At 40.3% G+C, this 17,780-nt stretch overlaps 1 protein-coding gene across 1 annotated transcript in view; it reads left to right on the top strand.

Annotated features, from left to right (window-relative positions):
• Positions 1 to 7,073: 7,073 nt before the first annotated feature.
• syt6a (synaptotagmin VIa) overlaps positions 7,074 to 17,780 on the top strand; it is an 81,095-nt gene continuing 70,388 nt past the window's right edge. The window contains exon 1 of the mRNA XM_008285243.1: positions 7,074 to 7,230. Coding sequence (XP_008283465.1) covers positions 7,074 to 7,230 — 157 coding nt within the window. The remainder of the gene's footprint in view (positions 7,231 to 17,780) is intronic.

The raw sequence follows: 17,780 nt of genomic DNA, 5'->3' as shown, positions 1-17,780 counted from the left end.
GAAAACACTTTGGTGCAACGGCTGTTGTTTTTAATGTGCTTTAAAAAAAACAAACTATATCTTCACTTGACCTGACCTTGGTGCTGATTTCCATTGAAAGTGGATGCATTCTCCTACTCTTGGCTTTTTTGTTGAGGCTGTTCACCCATAGTGTTCACCCGTAAAGCAATTATTAGAATATCGGATAGGAGAAAGCTGATAGGTGATATTTACATGCCTTAGGATTGATATGCATGACAGTGGAGACAGAGAATCGACTCTGCTGGACTCTATCACTCTTGTGGGACGTGCTGACAGGAGCTCAATTAACCACCTCATCTCAATGACATTCAGGACATGTTAGGATGAGAAACTGCTCCGCACACATTTCACCTGGACGCAGAATGATAATGCTGATCCCTATCCATACTGGGGTTAATGTCATTCGCATTCATCACCGTGTTGTGTGCTCAGCCTTATTGAAAAACATTGTGATACGCCTCCATAAGTATTTTAAGCCCCTCTGAGGGCCTCACAGAAATAGCACGTCTGTATTTCATTGTAAATCCTACAAGCTCTTGTGTAATATTCATTGGCAGATCTATTTGTTCACAGATCATCGCTTCATCTGTATTGTAGCTGCAGAACAGCATCCATCAAATCCTGCTTACACAATTTAAGACTGTTACTAATGAGATTAACTATGAGTCAAAATAGAAATATTTTTTCTCATTGCCCCACAGCCGAGTTGGAAATCTTTGATTAACATGTCGTGACAATGAAACACACACACACACATGCTTGGATAACCGGATACACCCTCTCTATCTCCTATATAAATCCTGCAATCGTGGCCCTCAGGAGAAGTTTGGAAGTGCTGATGTTGATTAGCATAGCTTTGAGACAGCCAGCCCTTTGTCATGCATTTGACACAATGAATCAAGTTCAACATCTGCAGCCACCAGGCTGTCAGCACAGAAAAATTTGCCACGGATGAAGTTGATTTGCATATCAAACCGAGGACATCATATGCCACAACCCTCTCATTTGCTGTGAAAAATATGCCCACACCTGCTACAAACGTATAGGGCCACCACGACCTTCCTCATTTATTTATAGCTTATAGGCTGAATCCCTAATGACAGCGGAAAGACGAGTCTTAAATCTGTTGGATTTTTGGTTAGCAATGCTACCTCAAACGAGCGCCCTCAGCAGTTGTCTTGATTATTGCATTTACTCACCATTACCATACAGAGGGCTATTTGTTTTCTTTAAAGCACTTTTGTCGCTGCAGAGCTTTAAATTATTTAGAGATAGAGAGACATTTGTAAGAGAGACAGTATTTGGTATTCTTTATAACTGGCCTTCCTGAATAATTAACGAAGAGAAGAAAATGTACTTTGCAGTTAAAACCGAGCTGTTTAATCAATGTTTTATTCTGTTTAACTTAAAGTCCCTCAGAGGATTCATTAAACTCCTAAAAATCATCTCTGTCTATTAAAGTTACATATTTAGAAGTTGTTGTTTTTTTCGTTAACATAATTCCTTTCTGTCTTAACATATCTTCTATGTGACTCCTTTGCTTCCTCTACAATGTGCAGATCAATAAGTCTCCATCTATTTCTTAAGCCATCCCTCTACTATTTGTCTGCTGCAGCTCGAACACACCAGCTCACCTGTGACTTTGTTCAAACGCTGTAAAACTGCTCTATGCTACACAATAGCAAGTTGTAATATTGGAGTAATTTTGCCATAAATGTTTGAAACCAACTCAAAGAAGAAGAACACTGAAAGCTCCACCTGGCAGCCTGACGTGATCCTCCTTAAGTGTGTAACATCTGAAACTCTGGAAGTCTGAATCTGCATTTTTGAGAGTGTTATTGGTAATTTCAAGGTACAAATGCTCAGCTATGGCATCAACTGCTTACTTGACTTATGATGTTCTAGTACATAAAAATACAATATGAATGTGACACATTAAATATCAGCGGTGACACTTTTTTGTCTTTGGCTAGATTCGACTGCGATATTCACTTCCTGTTGCCTCCTGCTGAATTGTATCTATCTAGTACAGTGGTCACCTTCCTATGTGTCATGCTCTAAGATGACATGTTGTGAATTGGCGATATATAAATACAGTCCAATTTAATTGATTTGAATGTACACCAATCACCTACAGCATTAGAACCACCTCCCTACTATTGTATAGACAAACAAATTTCTGAACTCCACAGGCCTCTAAAGGTGTCCTGTGGTTTAAGGCATCAAGATGTTAGCAGCAGATCATTTAGGTCTTGGAAGCTGAGGATGTTAGGGATTCATGAATCTGGCTTGTTTTTCCACGTCCACCCAACAGATGCTTGATCAGATTGAGAACTTTCCTGAACAATGTTTGCTTTGTGGCAAGGAGCATTACCCTGCTTAAGGAGGCCATCAGAGAACACTGCTGCCATGTAGGGGTGTCAGTGGTCTGCAATAATGTGTAGGTACAGGTGTCAAAGTAATACTCACGTGGATGTCAGGACCCAAGGTTGCCTTCTTTTCAACATGCATCCTGCTGCCATCTCGTCCCCAGGCAAGCTACGCACCAAGCTGTCCACATGATGTAAAAGAAAATGTGATTCATCGTGGCCACTTTCTTCCATTGCTCTGCGGTCAAGTTGTGATGCTCACGTGCCGACTGTGGGGGCTTTTAGCTGTGTACAAGGTTCAGCACGCTGACCGATGTCTAGATTCACAGCACATATACAGTGAGCTGCAATGCTCTGCGTGTTTTGATACCTTTCTATGGCAGCCGGCATGAAGGTTTTCAGCAATTTGTGCTACAGTCACTGTTCTGTTGGACCAGACTCCACAGGCCAGTTTTCATCAATGAGCTTTGGGAGATCATGACCCTGTCACTGGTTCACCATTTGTCCTCCATTGGACCACTGGGAACACCCCACAAGATTGACCATTTTGGAGATGCTCTGAGTTTGCTGTCTAGGCATCACATTTGTTAAAGTCTCTCAGATTCTTACACTTCCCATTTTTCCTGCTTCCAGCACCTCAACTTCAAGAACCGACTATTCATTTGCTGCCTCATACATCCCACCCAGCCTCTGTAACCAGATAATCAATGTTATCCGCTTTACCTGTCAGTGTTTTTATGATGTTGTGGCTGATCAATGTATATATTACACTTGTAAATTTGTGTTGTGATGCGAAGTGTATCTCAAACTCTACTGTGTACATAGGATTGTTATTAAAGTGGACAAGAAGTAACAAGTTGCAATCTCTCCATGGTAATGGTGCATTATCTGCTTTTATGGCAGGTTATTTCCTGGCTGTCTCACAGTGATGGAATATGAGCTAACAAGGAACCATTATATACAGATGCTCGTAGTCAAACATCCTCTGACAATACTTTCAAAGCAATGTTTAAAAAAAAAAAAAAACCTACTTCCCGGCTCTGTTTTCTTCCACCATCAAAACTGCTGTCTTGGTAGTGTTAGCAGCACTGGAGGTAATTATTCAGCAGCTCTGTTTTGACGCGTAAGCTTGTGAATGCAGGTAATGGTGAACTTGTATGCATAACAAGGCCACAGGGAAAATGAAGGGGGCAAAGTCAGTGTGAGCTACAGCAGACGCAGCAAAGTAATTGACCCTTCTGAAAACCCGCAGCCAGGAACAATTTGCCATTGGCCTGTTAATCGGGATTGCCCAAGCAGAGTAGATCCAATCTAACAGTACCGGGAAGCACAGTAGACCCCAGATTCAACCTTTGAGGGAGAGATGAGGGGGACTTTGATAAGCTCTCAATTACATAAGCTATCTCGAAACAACAGCCCACCGGCATAGACGGCGTAGTATTTACAGACTGGTTAAACTCAATTAAGGTGGGGAGTCAAATAAGATCTGGCTGAACTCAATATAATTTTGTAATTAGATAGGCAAGAAATCATTTTTGGTCACTGGGTTTATTTAATCACTTTGATTAATGGTTAAGTTGGTAACAACATCATTAAGAAATAAGTTCAATCAAGTTCACATATAGTTCAGCATAATATAGAGGCACTTAGGTGTTTTTTCTTTCATCACAGCCCTAATTTGAAAATGAACACATCTATATGTTCTGATATGATACATTAATTTAATGAAATCCTCAGAGGCTTATGGGGACAAAAAAACAGCAGAAGAAACGACTACTAGAATGTGTTTTTACTGAGCTTCATTAGCTGTAGTATCCCAGCAGATACATTAAGGCAGTTTCACAGTTTTATACGGCTGAAAAGTCACATTTAATCATATGAAAAAGAAACACATTCAATCAGTCTACAGCTGCTTAAGCACACCGCAGTAAAACTAATGCGGTCTAATGCAACTGTAATGTTCAGTTTTTGTTAGGAGTGGTTAAAGCTCATTCAGCTTCATGATCATTTTATACAGAGGTGTTTCAGTTACAGTCATTGATATAAACAGGGCCAACAAAATTGTAGAAGCATCTGCAAGTATAACACAACACAATCTTCATCCTCCATAAAGATCATCCAGTTGAATCAACATCAATGACTGGATATAAAGATGTATAGACCCTCAATGACCCATAAGTCTTCTGAAAAGCAATTTGAAGCTACATACTTTTGCTTTTTACTTTAAGTAGGTACTAAAGCTGCCCCAGCAAAACACACACTACTTCATGCAGTATGCATACACTTGGGACATGCCACTTCTGGTTTCTGGGTCCAAATGGCGTGACTAGTATGCTGACTTACATACTGCTAAATCTTTTTGGATGTGGTAGGACATCCTTTTGGCACTTTTGGCACACTACATTTAACATACTACGTATTGACATACACTAAATCTTTTTCTTGGCATACTATATAGTATAGAAATATGCATATTAGAAAAATTGTGCTACTGCAAAAGGAGTGAAAGGTGGAGAGTTACTGCAGCAGGGACTGTCCTTGGACGATACCAAAACGTCATTCAAACTGGTCATGCCCTAAATTATGCATAACATTATTTCTTAAAACAAGTAAAATGAGTGAATTACATAAAAAGTAGGAGTGGGACTGAAACACGTTAATTACAGAAAAAATAATGCGTTAAAAAAATAATGTATTTAATTGCATCTTTCTCAGTTCCCAAATTTTTGGCACATTGGTAACACTGATGCACACACTCCAGCCCAGTAGGTGGCGGTAGTGCACCTGAAAGTCTGTTTGCTAGCCGTAAGAAGATGCACAGGATGCACTGAGTGACATTAGCGCACAAGAAAGTTTGGTGAACATGAGACAATGGAAGACGAGACTGCATTGCTTGGATTGTTCGGGGTTAAGTTTTTTGTTTGTTTTTTTGGCTTGCTGGGCAGGAAGTTTTTTTTATTCTTTTGGCTTGTTCGGCAGAAAATTGTTTTGTTTATATTTGGCTTGTTCGGCAGAAATTTTTTTCTTATCAAGGCCTAGTGCAATGTATCCACAGGGGCAATTTTGCCAAAATTTGCCAAATTTGCATAAAGTTGAAGTCAAGTCTACTTTATGCAAATGAGCTCGCAGGCGACACTACGCCTCTTTGCTCGAAACTCCCCACGGCGCTCCTGAACACGACACAGGGCATTTCACGACACGATGGGAGTGAAATGAATGGGAAGCCAGAAATTGACGGAGCCTGTGGACACGTAGCATGAGGCAGCTTGGTTGTGAGCAAGAGTTTTAAGTCAAAAAGCCTTAAAATTTGAATATAATAGCTATAATTGCACTTTGAGTTTGCACTAATCTGTGAATGTAGTAGACAGATGAAAAATGCACAAAGGTAGATGGAAAATGAGTTCACATATATGTCTATTCATTGATTCAGTCGTTAACCAAAAATTGATCTAAATTGCTTATTGTGTCAAATATTGCTATTTGATAAAAATGTGATTAATTGTGATTGATTATTTACAAATCTTCAAATTAATTAGATACGTTTTTTTAATCGCATCCCACCACCAATAAAATTTCATCCCCCATACAGTTGTCATGGGACATTAGCTGTACAGCCCCAAACCGTTTTTTGCAACAGGCTGTAAATATGTTCATTTCTGCTGTAACGTTGGACATTTTGACATGGGGATCTATGAGACTGGCTCGCTTTTAGAAGGAGCCTCGAGTGGCCATTCAAGAAACTGCAAAACGAAAACAAAAACCTAACATTATAACCATCATGAAGGGAAGATTTATTCGACTGCGTTTGTTCATGCTTGGTGGTCCAAACAGATAGCGTGTATCAGCATGATTGTCTAATGGCATCATGCACAGCCTCGCTCTCTCCCTGCCTTTCCCTTCCTCACCCAGACGGTTCAGCCATCATCATTACAGGTTGTGAACACTCTGGGGTCACAATCGGAGCAACTTGGGATTATCGGTGAGAGCGGTGAGACCTGGCAGTTACAGGTGGTTCAGCTCGAGGGAAACTTATCACAGGAGATGCCCTGAACTCTGGAGACTAGCCATGACAGTCGACTTTAGAAAAACAAGTCTTGTGGTCGTTGTGTGTGTGTGTTTTTTTTTTTTTCAAATTGTGCACACTCAGAGAAGCAGTGATGGCGTAAAGGTTAGATCAAGGGTGTAGGGGGTTGGGGTGTAGGGAGGTTGCATTAGCATATCAAGTTTTGCCCCTGATTTTCATGGTTCATTTAAGTCTCTTCTTCAACATAGATGTGATGCAATACTGCCCTTTCATCACCTGGGGACAATTGTGATTCATTAAGGCTACACACACACACACACACACACACACACACACACACACATATATACATACATATTTAACAGCACAAACACCAAATGTTCAGGCACTCAACAGTATTGGCCCAGCTTACACACAAACACGCAGCAATGTTGGGGCAAGCTTGCACACATCAACAAACAAAACAAACGCAAACATGCGCACACACTCGAGCGCATTTATGTGTACATGCTGTTGAGAGACCGTGGAAGAAGGAGAAGAATCAGCCGGGGACGGAGACAAGTTGCATTTATCTTGTGCATGCAAAGGCTGCGACGCGTGTGTGTGGGTGTGTTAGTCCCCTCGGATGAGCACACACGGCTGAGGATGCAGCTGGGAGCATGAGTTCTGACCGAGAGGAGTATGACATGGTCTGTCAGAAAGCTGTGACCCTAATTGTTGACCTTTGCCTGCACAACAGCACACTGTTGGATCAGGACACCTGTCAGGATTTCCTCTTCTTATTGTCCGGCCACAGCTCTGACCGCAAAGACCCGGGTGAGTAATATAATTAACTCCTGATCTCTATTGGGTGTAAGGCTTTCCTGATGTGCTTTGTAAGGCTCCGTGCTCATTTGCTTCTCAGAGGAGAGCTAATAAGGATTTTGTTTGTGGTTGCTTTTCTTGTATGTGTGTGCCAAAGGTAGCTGCAATCAGCTGGTATTGTAATTTAGCACGTGGTTGTCATTGTTTTTCCTTTTTTTTTTTTGAACCACGTGTATGGTAGTAGATGATTGCCCTGACAGGGCTTTGAGTGAACACTTCAATCCATAAATATATGCTTAATGAGTTTTTGTGACCCCAGGGCAATAGGGAGCAATAGGTGTATAAACAAAACCCACATCGACTCCCCAGTTTGCTCCAGAGAGCAGAGCTTCCATACCGTTAATAGACAAGCCTTGAGGCTGAGTAATGCCAGCTGATGCTGCCTGACCACTAAGACTAACAATAAAAAGAGATGAAGGAACAGAAAAAAAACAAATCTTTTCAGGAACGCATGTTTTATGCCTGACTGAACAACAAATACAAACACGTGTACGGCAGTGAGGTTGTCCGTTTAATCCGCTCAGGAAAGTTTTCAACATCCTGAAAGGGATTTTTGACTTATTCATGAAGGCTGATTTACACATCTGTTGCAGCCCTGTGCATCTGTTGCGTTGGCACTTGTGGTGGGCTTTCACCCTCTTTAAAGGAATAATCCCTCTCTTCAAATGCAGCAGCTCCTCCACACACTCTATTTTAAGTCTTTGTTTAATGAATTCCAGCTGTACAACCTAGCAAATACTGACTTACTTTTCTAGAATCGAAGGGAATTTAATGTAATGTTGCCATGCAAAGAACACTGTACAAGATATGCCCAGAGGGTCTTGAAAGAATCGTAGCGTTATAGATTTAGAAAGGCAGGATTAGAGAGCTTTTACTGTGTAGATATTTTTAGATAGCAGCACTTAAATATTAAAGGTTTGTGTAAAGTGGAAAATGTGATACTTTATCGCAGAATAATTTGTGTGATAAATGAAAAAGGCAAATTTTGGCCAAAGCAGAACAGCTTGGTTCAGAATACTAATGCAGTAAGTGTATCAGGACAAACAATTTCATACCAATTACATGATCTGTTGCAAATTAGATTTCACATTTTCTCTTCCAACCACAGCGTTTGTGGTGAGCACTGATTTGGGGTTCTGCGTTTGATAGAAAAATAGGTTTTCAGCTTCATCAGCAGGTGGACAGTACTGAGGAAATATTATTTCTGGCTCCTTTTTAGAGGGAAGGGTCCATCTTCAGAGAGTGCATGTCACACGTATCCTGACAAAATCCACTGTCACCTCACATCATCTTCAGCAGAGGAATTGAACGTACATCACAGTGCCAGTGGCATCCACTACTGAGCTGTGGGGACATTAAATGCCATTGCATGTTATGTAGCCATTGATGTAAATTCTTTCTGCCACGTGGAAGCTAAAGACAAGCTGCTTCTCATAATGTTGGAGGATGTGTAGGTTGGGGGTTGTAGGAAATGTCTCCTTGCATGTATTTTCTGGGTTGGGTCCCACAGAGAGGAGTGTGTGGTTATGTTCATCCAACAGGACACACAGTATCATGGAGGTGGAGATGAAAGTGCCGCTGAAAGAAAAAGCTGCAAAGGTGCACAGTGAAACTCCGGCTTATTAAGCTTTTCTTTTTCCTGTTATTTGACATCAAAGTCACAGTAACTAAAAGTTGAACAAAATTATTCTCACCTCTCTAAAGCCTATATGCAATTTCTGATCTCACATTTTTTAACAGTTAGTTGGAGTGAAGCTGAAATTAAAATGTAATTTTGCTAATGAATTTGCATGGTCTATTAGAAGATCATTAGCATATTTTATTTATTTATTGTTGTGAAAGCATCCGTTTATAAAAGGTGTACGAATAATTTGGTCTGTTGCCAGTGAAATCTCTCATTCAGTGTTGTATTCAATAAGATTCTCAAAATCTTTATTTTCCTATGATGAGACAAACTGGCATTTACTGCAGCTATACTATACACTTAATGTAAAGGGCTGAAACTGTATGACTTTGTAACTTTGTCTCCTGCTGACAAACCGTGTTCCCGTAATGTATGTTTCTACGCATTGTGAAGCATCACATTAGGAAAAGTTGATGGAACTTCTTAAATTCTCAACTAAATGTCTATGCTTTAACTTATTTGAAGAAGTTTCATTTTTTGTAAAGAGGTAATGTGCCTAATGAGAGATGGAAATGTCTTTTCTGATAATTCTCTAACGTAGAAGACATTTAACTCACATGACTGATCAGCTTTTTCTGTGTTTTCACCTCTGGACAGCATGAAACATGTTTAAAACCAGCTGACATGAGAGAATAGCTCAAACTTCCCTGACGAAAAACAATTCCTGAAGATTTCTCTCTATTGTTTTCTCATAGATTGTCATAATTAGTTTGTTTCTTCTTCTTTGAGGCATTTTAGTGATTGGCAAACAACTAGCTTTGTTTCCAGCATCTTCTACTCTGTTTATTAAAGTCAAGCAAAACATACCCTATAGCGCCACCTTTTGACGACACTTCACAGCTTCTAAACAGTTAATAGAAACAAGCCTAACTTTTTACAACATTTTAAAAGTTTGTTTTCAAGATCGCCTGAAACCTGCCTAAAACCAACATTCTGCAGTCACTTCCTGGTGCCTGGCTGGTTGTGGTATAGGACAGAAGCTCCGCCCCCCTCCATGCTGACGTGAGCAAAATTAAACACAGTGCACCTCCCAAAAACATTCCCAATTATGATTTTTGCCATATTAAGTACTTTTTTTTTTTATCACTTTGATGTTTGTTCATTTTTACATTTGTTTTTAAATCAGTACTTAGAAGCCTTAAAAAGTGTCTGATTGACAGCTGTGATAAACATTTGGAACTTGTTGACGTCTGTTCAGGAATGGTACATAAGAAAACTGAAGGACTGTTCATTTCCTTAACTGTGTGATTTCTCATCTTTTTAAACTGTAATGACTTGCTCTGCAATAACCTGCATTACCTGATACTCTGAGGGACCTTTGCTACTCTTTCTAAACAGTGTGGAATGTTTGCCTCCCCCTTTGGCAGTGAGAGTGATTCTGGGGATGTGTGCTTGCGGTGTAGGTAAACTTAGAGGAAGGTCTAAAGAAGAAAACAAGGCAATGCATAACGTGCCAAGAGTATCTGTGTAGTTACTGTTGTTACCAGAAGGGGGAGACAAAAACTGTGCACTTAAGGTTTAATGTTCTTGATTTGAAGGCTAACTTTAATGAAAACGCTCCATTTTGGCTTCACTTTTGTGCAGTGGGAAGAATAGTCGATGTTCTCTCCATCTTTATATACAGACTATGGTACAGCGTCAATGAGAATTTCTCAGTGCACAGGAAATTTTGTGTATTAACATAAACGACTAACATATTCTATGGTCTGTTGTAAACCGGAAAGTCCAGGACAAAAGCTGTTTTTTATATAATAATGCAATCAGGTGATGCGTTTGACTTGATAAACACTGGTGTCTGACAACAACAGTGTTGAAACTGGTTGCAGAGACAAAAACATTGGTGACTTTTTTGCAATGTTACAAGGGCACATAAACCAGACTTTCTAACTGTCCTACTTGGTAGTTTGCATGGTTGGCTCCAAAGTGTTGTAGGCATGAGTAAAACAATGATTGAACGAGACTTGTTGCCTCGTAGTTGGATGCCTCTGCTAATCAGTCAAATTAGATTTGTAAACAGTATGTAATAAAGACTTTGAAGTGAGCAAGGTCATTGAAAAAACCAAAAAACAAAATCAAATTTCTTGCTTTTTTTCCCCCACATGCTTGGCCCAATATGAATGATCTTGCAAAGAAGCTACAAATTCTAAAACACACCTTAAACTCGACAGCACTGGTGATCGATAGAATTACCACGATTTCAAGGTGGATGCCAACGATTAGTGCCACCAATTCAATCTTGAAACAAATGTAAAATATGGTCACAATCTCCCCTTATGTTCCTCAGTTATGGTGTTGAATCATGACCAGAAAGGGGCTTTTGCAGGATGTTGTTGACAGAGTGAAGTTGACCTGTGACATTTTGGCTATAAAAATGTCATCACTTCATGATTTTTATCCTGTTAGACATTGATGTGAAAGGGAGTCATAACTTGTTTATGAATTTTTGAGTTACAACCAAATATGTGTTTTGTGACAAGACAGTGGCCTTCGATTCGTCTCGTTCTCATAAGAGAATGAGATGGATGGACGGACAACCCGATAGCATCATGCCTAGGCATAAATACATCTATAAAAAGAGGACAAAATCTCATCTCATGTTCTAGAGGTTGCAACAAGATGGACACGTAACAATGTTACATGTTGCTATTTTGCAGTATATTTATAATCAAGATGGCAGAGCACCTTAAATTTAGTTTCTGAGGTGTATTAATTGTTGAATTGTTGTTGATGGATTATGCTAGCCCGCCTCGCAACCCTTGTGAGGATTAAGCAGTGTATAGATAATGGATGGATGGATGGATGGATTATGCCACTGCTCACAGTACATCTACAGGGGAATAATTATTTGACTACAATGAATCAATGAACTGCAAAACTATTGGCAGTTTAAGGTTTTCCATGAATGCTACTCACATAGTTAGTACACAATGACTAATCAAGCTGGTTCCAAGTCAGCTCTACAGAATTTCTTTCTTATGAAACAATGACTTCCCCTCCAACTACCTCAAGCAATCAATTCACTCGGATTCGCACTAGGCAAGGTGAGTGAAGTGTCTTGCCCAAGGACACAACGACCATGACACAGGTTACAGGGCAGAATCGAACTGCTGACCTCCCGATCATTGACCGACGTTGAAAAGCAACAAAATGTGAAAAAGAGGGAGCGAATACTTTTATGTTATGCTATTATAGGCACTACTACACACACACACACACACACACACACACACACACACGCATGTACATGTATAATGTAAAAAGCTCGAGCCAGTCCCTTTTTTCGTCTCAATTTCAAAGGCGTAAATTAGCAAAAACAACAACTTTTCACTTCAGTCTAATGTTAACACACTGTCAAGGGAATTATATGGTACTTGGGGGCCACAATTGAAGGAGATTGAAAATAAAAAATCTTTTTGTTCTTCTTTTTCTCCTCTATGACAAACAGCACATTTGTTTTGGGACCATGCAGCTGCTGAATGTATCTGCAGCTATCACACTCATTTTTATCAGAGAAAATGTCCCTCTGAACTCCCTGTTGTTGGCTGAGGATCCCCTCAGTAGTTTCAGACCGATTATGATAAAATAAAAATGACTAATTAGAAAGCCTGGGACTTCAATTCCCCTGTCCTGATGCGGCTGGGAGATAATAAGCCTTCGTCTTTATTGACCAATTTGTTGAGTCTTGAGATGGCTGATTGTATTCCAATCAAGTCACCGTGCCGGTCCCACCTGCTGTGAATGGCAACACATGACTTTTTCAGGGAGATAAATGAGAGCTCGGATCAGTGTCTCACACTCTGCTGAGAGAACATTTCCCACTGATCAGCTGCCTGCCTTGGATATTGATATTCACTCCAGAGCCCTGATACAGGTTACAAAGCATATCCCTTAAGCCTGTGTAGCTCCTAAATGGCTGAATGCACCTTCCACCCCCTCCTCCAAACACTCACCCTCATTATGGATTCCACTTTCATTATCAGCTGCAGCTTCAGGTGTGTGTGGGCTCGAATTGACGAGGCTTATTTTTTTTTGATCACGTTATTTCTCGCACGCCCATCTCATCTTGAGGTTTATTAAGCAAGACCTTGGCTGGCAGAGGACATTAGCATCAGCACATCATTCATTTAGTTCCCACCGGTCTGCTCCTCTCTGTCCGTGGTATTTGCAGGGACGGATGCTGCATTGCAGGTTGAATCCAAAACAGAAAAACAAGAACATCAAATTAACTGCACTGTGGAGATTAGAACCCCAGCCGAACCACCGTGCCTTTCAATAATTCATACCCGCTGTCTACTGTCTCGGTATTTTATTGATACAACATTTCACTGTAGACCACAAAAGAACACTGGAGACAGTCTGTTTCTGTTGTGAGAGATAACACACGGAAAAGTGTCCGTCTCAGCTGTCAGGAAAAAGACCAAACGCCAGTCCTCAAAGGGTTGTGCCATTATTGCTGTAATCATTAGAATAATAAATAGCATTCGGTATGTTTTTATCCAGCCTTTAATCCCGTCTTTGCGCCTTGAAGTGGGGAGGTAAGGATAGTCTAATGTAAGGGTCTTTTGTTGACCTGAGATGAAAATCAAACATGGCACATGGGGTCAGTGAGCCAGTTCAGTGGGAGGAGGAAGCAAGAGCAGCGATGTGGAATACATTTTTCATTCAATTTGATGCACTAAAGACAAAAGTCCAGCAGTGTCCTGAATACCAATCAGCTCTTCCGTAAGAAGTCTGTGAACAGCATCATAAATGCCTTTATGTTATCCTCTGAAGGCTTCGCTGCTTTCTTTCCCCAGCATTTTAATTTTGAAGCTCAATGGCAACAGGGACGTCCATAAAGGTGCTAATTTCAAGCGATGTTATCTGTTCCCCAGTTGAACAGCTGTGGAACTACGATGAATGCCAATCCATCTCCATGAACAAAGGATTAAAAAAAATAAATAAAAAAATCCTCCCTCTTGGACTCAATAGCACAGGCAACACCACGCTATAGTGTATCTTATGTGTTTCGCTCTCCCATGGTTTTCTCCTACAAAATGCATCAGTGTCATTAATGACAAAAGTGTTAGGAGGATGAGTAATGCAGAAAGCTGCAGGCCAGCACACTGGGCCGGGCCCCGCTGAGCAATCGAGCAGTAACATTGGTTTATTGATTAAAGAATCAGGCCCCAAGCGAGTACAGCGGTGAGAGCTTCATAGGATGAGGAAAAACACAACAGGGCGTGAGGATTTTTTTCCCCCCTCTCCTCCAATTTACCCCACTACACCTTCACATTATACAACAATTTGGCAGACATACACGGCAGCTGAGTGGTAACTAACCCTTCACTAACCCCTGACACTGTGGCTGTTAGGCAAGCGTTATGTTCACGCTTGGTGTGAATTAACCATCGCAATTCAGTGTTTTTTTTTAAGTAATTAGGATCCAATTTCAGGAATTGGTATACAAAAGCAGGCATTTCTGGTTGAAGACTCTCATCTTCTCTACTTATTTTACAAACTTGCACTAGCTAGTTAAGTTAGTAATATTCTGTACTCCGCTAGCTAACACGAAAGAATAATTTAACGTCATGTAGAGTAACATACACCAACACTTTCTGGTGATTCTAAACAGCAGCTAAGTCTGATAAAGTCTGAAAAAAAAAACAACAACAAAAACAGCAAAAAAAATAAAAAATAAAAAAAGGATATTTTGTCTGAATTTGCTATAGAACCTGGACACGAATATTCAAATAAATATTCAAAGATTCCATCAATGATTAGGTATTTTAATTGTAGAATTTGGATATTTCTGCAACCCTAGTGAGTGATATTTTCTTTCATTGGTTGTTTTTTGTGCTAAATATAGGGTATCAATAAAAGCAAACCACAAAATACATTCAGTCTGCATCATCTTGTCATATAGTATTTCTAGTTTTTAATTGCTCTCTTAAAATGTTGACCTGTATACATCTATATATACTTCTACACGACATGGGAACACTATGTCTCTCTGTATCAATCTTGGTAATTAAAGAAGAGACAAAATGCTTTTGATTTCAGCTGGGTTGGACGACTTCAAACAAAAGCAGCATGCCAATTATGCAGTTTAAAACTGAAAAGCATGAAAAGCCACCTGAATGCTCTAAGTTGTAGGCTTTTAGCTCATGGCGTAAAACAATGGAGTCCATGTTGGCTAATAAACCTAAACATCTGTTGTCCAGTTGCTATGGTGAATCTGCTTTCATCCTCTGTGGGAACATTAAGTGTTACACATGATTAAAACATGTAATGACTTTGCCTGAAAAAGAGTTGCAACTGATTCGAATCGTTAAAATAGAACACAAGAAGTAATCCTGGAACATCTGGGACTAAGGCAGACCAGCCCAGTCTAATAACACCTTGCCTGCAGATGTATCCCCAGGCTTTGCAACCATCAACACTCTCATCTGCACTCAGACAATCAGACAAAAGAAAGAGAGGGATAGCAAATATCTTAATATAGTTCCACGCTATGGATATAAGAGCCTTTTGGTTATTGGACTCTAGACCCCAAAGATGCCTTGAATATTTGCTGCCAAAGCAAGAGGCACCTCTAGAATGACCTGCTTTGCCTGCTGCAGCAGAAACAAATGGATTGATGGATGTTACCAAAGCTCCGGAGCCCAGAAAAGGGATTCAGGGCAGGCCTTGTTTTCTAAGAAGTTTGTGAGGTCGACTCAGAGGGTGGTGATAATGGTGTGAGAAAACTGATGCTTTACTCTCTGTTGGAGCGAAACCCCCATGTTTAACATTTAACAATTTCCCTGAGGTTTACACCGAAGGGATCAATAAAGTTTTATTCTATGTTAAAACTTCCAACTTTACAGCAGGCATTAACTGGGACAAAATACATTTTGTGTCTCTATTGTTAATGTCTTTGTTTATGACAGCTGAATAGGGATTCAATTTCTGCATTAACTCTGCATTTCAATTGTATTAAAGATCAAAGTTATCAATAACCAAGGGGGTGAAGCAGCACTGTCACAGGAATGTCCCATAGATTGCATGTAAAGATGGATGTAGCCTCTTGGTCTGAAACGTGAAGCCAGTGCAAAAGTACCTAAAACTTGCATTCTTTCCAATTGCCAGCAGGGGGAGACTCCTTTAGTTACAAAAAGAAGTCCAGTTGCACAGAAAATGGGTCTACTTCTCACTTGATTTTTTTACCTCATTAATCATTTTCCTAATGGGTTTATGGACTTGAATGCTTGTTTCAAGACATTTTTAAATACAGCATGATATTCATTGAGTAAATTATGGTCCCATTTAGAGTAAATCATCTAATAAAGCCGCAGAGTGTCTTGTTGTTGACAAGCTGCTACTGTCAAACACAGCTGCTTTAAAGTATAACCTGTAGCTCTGCAAAGTTTAAATGTAGTAAAATGGCTGTCGATGCTGGGTGTAGTAAAAACGGTAATTAGACGCTAATGCTTGCAACTTAGAGCATATAGAGGTGCTGACTGTGTTTGAAATGACCCTCTTATTTATTCATTGCTCTCCATATCATGAACATTCAGTAGACACTCGGGTTGTTGAACTGTATTCTACTTGAGGATGGTGTAAATTCTGTGCAATAACCGAAAAAGAGGAAACCCTGTAGGTTTTTGGTTTCTTTTTGTGGGTTTTTGATTTGCCTTTTTGACTTTCCTTTGTCACTGATGTCAAGCCCCTCTCATTTCCCTCTTCTAACGAAGCTCCATACCTCGTCTGTCTGAGAGCGTCACTGGCTGGTTTGGTTCGTGTAGCTGTTTTGTCATAATGGCTGTTGAGCTGTCTGTCACGCTGAAAGCTTCACGCCTCTGGGGCTGACGCTCCTGTCACACTCACAGGGTTGACGGTGTAGAATAAGACGAGGAGCCTTTACACTTCATCACACAAATTAATGTACAGTCCTACAGGGTAACATTACTAAACAGACATACTGTAACGTTCTGGGAAACAACAAAAACAGGAGGTAGACCTGTCGAGAGAAACAAACAAAGAAAAAAAACCCAGACAAACAGAAGAGGAGACAGACGCTGTTGAAAGACATTGTTAGTGTGTAATTTAGACATACAATGCAATGTTGTCATGGGAAACCTGGGTCCTGGCATTAATGGGGATATTGCTTTGACATGCAGCCCCTACCTAAGCATTGTTGCAGACTAAGCACGACCCCTCCATGGCAACAGCACTCTCCTACATCAAGGTAATGAGACCTGCAAAAAATGCAAAAACTACTCATGACCGACCAGAGGAAGAGAACAAAGAGCTCGGGTTGACCTGGCCTCCAAATTCTGATCCAGATCCCGATCTGATCAAGCATCTGTCGGATGCGCCAGAACCAACACACCACAGGACACCACCAGAGGTACTGTGTCCCTGCCCCGATGGGTCAGAGCTGTTTTGTTGAAACAAGGGACCTGCACAAATGTTCGGCATGTGGTTTTAATTTTGTAGCTGATGAGTGTAATTTCCCAGAGTCTGATGTAGTGCATTCAAAGTGCAAGATCATAACAGTCCAAAGCCAAAAAAAATATTCAATCTACTATCAGATGTGACAAATAAAAGCTTCTAATCATCCTTTTTTGAGGAGCTGGAACTGCCAACTGTTGTTTTAAAAATGAAAGATTATCAAAACCATTGCAACTAAGCAGATATGTGACTGTTGTTTGAGCTCGTGATTTCTGGACACAAAGTAAGACCTCTGTATCATCCAAGAAAGTTGTTCACACTGTAACTTTTGGTGGATTTGTCCTGCAATGCATGGGGAACATTTAATCGATATGTCAGCTTTAACACAATAACATAGTGTTCT

Source organism: Stegastes partitus, unplaced genomic scaffold, assembly GCF_000690725.1.
Source record: "Stegastes partitus isolate 25-593 unplaced genomic scaffold, Stegastes_partitus-1.0.2 Scaffold392, whole genome shotgun sequence".
Taxonomy (NCBI): domain Eukaryota; kingdom Metazoa; phylum Chordata; class Actinopteri; family Pomacentridae; genus Stegastes; species Stegastes partitus.
The sequence above is the reverse complement of the archived record's forward strand: the minus strand, read 5'-3'. Positions and strand labels throughout refer to the sequence as shown.